This window comes from Mandrillus leucophaeus, unplaced genomic scaffold (assembly GCF_000951045.1).
Source record: "Mandrillus leucophaeus isolate KB7577 unplaced genomic scaffold, Mleu.le_1.0 Scaffold11, whole genome shotgun sequence".
Lineage (NCBI taxonomy): Eukaryota > Metazoa > Chordata > Mammalia > Primates > Cercopithecidae > Mandrillus > Mandrillus leucophaeus.
The window spans coordinates 733,740-736,718 of NW_012099209.1; the positions used below are offsets into that span (position 1 = coordinate 733,740).

Consider the following 2,979-nt stretch of genomic DNA (forward strand, 5'->3'; position numbering starts at 1 on the left):
GGATTTCCCCATGTTGGCCAGGCTGGTCTCGAACTCCTGACCTCAGGTGATCCGCTCAGCTCAGCCTCTCAAAGTGCTAGGATTACAGGCATGAGCCACCGTGCCCAGCCTCTACAGAAAATTTTAAAAATTAGCTGGGTGTGGTGCTAATTACAGGCATGCACCTGTAATCTCAGGTACTTGGGAGGCTAACTCAGGAGGACTGCTTTAGCCCAGCAGTTCGAGGCTGCAGTGACCTATGATGGTGCCACTGCACTGCAGCCTGAGCAACTGAGTGAGATGCTGTCTCTTAAAAAATAAAAAATAAGATCACTCTTTCCCCTGATACTGCCTTCCACAGAGCACCTCTGTGAGGTGGCAGAAACCACTACCCAATCTCTTTCCAAAATGACTCAATGTGGTTGAGCGCCTGTGAGACCATATAATCACGGTCTGCCTCTGAACCTCCACCCACGCTGTTCCACCCTCCCAGAAGCAGCCTGGTTGACGTCCCCATAGTCAGGAGTCCATTTGGAGAGATCCCCTCTGACAAGACTCCTTTGGTACAATTGGTCCAGGCACCCTTATCTCTCTTTGACCTCCCACCCGATCCCAGGATGGCTGTGTTGTCCATCCCACTGTCCAGTGGAACGTGTACTGCTGTAGGGCTAGGATGGGCTCCAGGCCCACTGATCAGGTGCCTGCACCCAGCCTAGGGGAGTCACCAAGTCCGTACCTACTGAATAACAAGGGTCCATGGGACTCACCCACCTCAAGCCACACGTGCTGGGCTGACGTGGGGATGGAGGGGATTTCAAACCCCACCAGTCCACCCTGGGACACAGCTTCACTGGTGTAGATGTTATCCTTCGGTGTCAGCTCTGCCTTAATCTGGACCGTCACCCCCTCAGCTGGGCTGCCATCTGGGTAGGATAGCTCCACCTAGAAAAGGTCACCCAAGACACAACAGAGTTAAGACGGCCATGCGCCCCAAACTGATCTGCAGAATCAACACAATCTCCACTGGAATCCCAGCAGGCTTCTTTGTAGAAATTGACAAACTGCTCCTGAAATTCACACGGCATCCAACGGGTCCCAAATAGCGAAAACAATTCTTAAAGGGAACAAAAAAGAAGGACTCACAGGTTCAGGTGTGGTGGCGTGTGCCTGTGGTCCCAGCTACTCAAGAGGCTTCCAAGTCAGACATGGAAGGGTGGGTGCAGTGGCTCACACCTGTAATCCCAACACTTTGGGAGGCCAAAGCAGGAGGATCACTTGAGGCCAGGAGTTCCAGACCAGCCTGGTTAACATAGTGAGACCTCACTACAAAAAACTTAAAAATTTCAGGAGTGGTGGCATGCGCCTATAGTCCCAACTATTCAGGAGCCTGAGGCAGGAGGATCACTTGAGTCTAGGAGTTCAAGTCTGCAGAGGGCTATGATGGTGCCACTGCACTCCAGCCTCGGTGACTGAATGAGACCCTGTCTCTTAAGAAAAAAAAAAATGTTTTAAATGAAGTTGCATCCCTACCTCATACCATATACACAAATAAACTCAAATGGATCACAGACCTAAATGTAACAGCTAAAGCTATAACATTCTTAGAAGAAAACATAAGGGTAGACCTTCATGCCCTTGGATTTGGCAAAGAGGTCATGAAGTACAAATTACATGTGCCGGCCATTAGTCTGATGCCATATCAGGGTATGGACAGTTCAGTGTGACACTTAAACCTCACCCATTCAGACTGGTTGGAGAGCCAGCTAGAATGAGGCAGACATGGATGTTTTAAAAGGAGCTTCTGAAGAACCCTAAAACAGCCCTCAGCTGTGCAGGTATTTGGTGATGGAGTGAATCAGGATTCAGCCCACATGATCCTCATTAACCACTCCCTTCTTTTTTTTTTTCTTTTTTTGAGAGACAGAGTCTTGCTCTGTTGCCCAGGCTGGAGTGAAGTGGCCCGATCATAGCTCACTGCGGCCTCTACCTCTTGGGCTCAAGCAATCCTCCTGCCTCATCCTCCCGATAGCTGGGACCACAGGTGTGCAATACCATGCCTGGCTAATTAAAAAAAAAAAAATTTGTAGAGCTGAGGTCTTGGTCTATTGCTGAGGATGGTCTCAAACTCCCAGTCTCAAGCAATCCTCCCACCTTGGTCTCTCAAACTGTGAGCCACCAACACCTGGGCTATTTTTATTTTTTGTAGAGACTGGATCTCACTATGTTGCCCAGGCTAGTCTCACACTTTTGGCCTCAAGTGGTCCTCTTGCCTCAGCCTCCCAAAGCACTGGAACTACAGGCATGAGCCACCATGCCCAGTCTAACCACTCCTTTCTTGAATGCAGATGGTAGATACTTTCTGTCATATGTGAAATGCTCTTTACCACATTTGTAGCCTTAGACCTCTTCTTCACACACATTCTGACCCTGCACAAGGTACTTTAGTTTCTACTCAAGCTGGGGCCCTCAAAGCCAGGGACACGGGAGATAGGTCTCTGTGCATGGGATAGAGGTGGTTCCAACACTGGCATGGAGAAGAAAAAGGAGGTTCCAAAGCAGAGCAAGAGGGTCAGAACTCAGTGTGAGGACAGCCAGCCAGCAGCCCTCATGGACAGCAAAAGGGAACTGGGTGCAGGCAGACGCAGGGCCAGGGGTGTGGCCCACTTTCCCCTTCCATGACACTGGGCTCTGTTGGCCTTGCCCCACTCCTGCTGCTGCAATTGGGGTGAAGTTACCCCAGGTTTATTTTTTTATTTTTTTGTTTTTTTTATTTGAGACAGAGTCTCACTCTGTCTCCCAGGCTGGAGTGCGGTGGTGGGATCTCAGCTCACTGCAACCTCTGCCTCCCACATTCAAGCAATTCTCATGCCTCAGTCTCCTGAGTCACTGGGATTATAGGTGTCCACCACCACGCCTGGCTAATTTTTGTATTTTTAGTAGAGACAGTATTTCACCATGCTGGCTAGGCTAGTCTTGAACTCCTGACCTCAGGTCATCCAC

General features: G+C 49.8%; 1 protein-coding gene across 1 annotated transcript in view; it reads right to left on the reverse strand.

Annotated features, from left to right (window-relative positions):
* CPAMD8 (C3 and PZP-like, alpha-2-macroglobulin domain containing 8) overlaps positions 1-2,979 on the reverse strand; it is a 126,694-nt gene that overhangs the window by 91,399 nt on the left and 32,316 nt on the right. Inside the window, 1 exon segment of the mRNA XM_011989940.1 lies at positions 751-921. Within this exon segment, the coding sequence (XP_011845330.1) occupies positions 751-921 (171 nt within the window).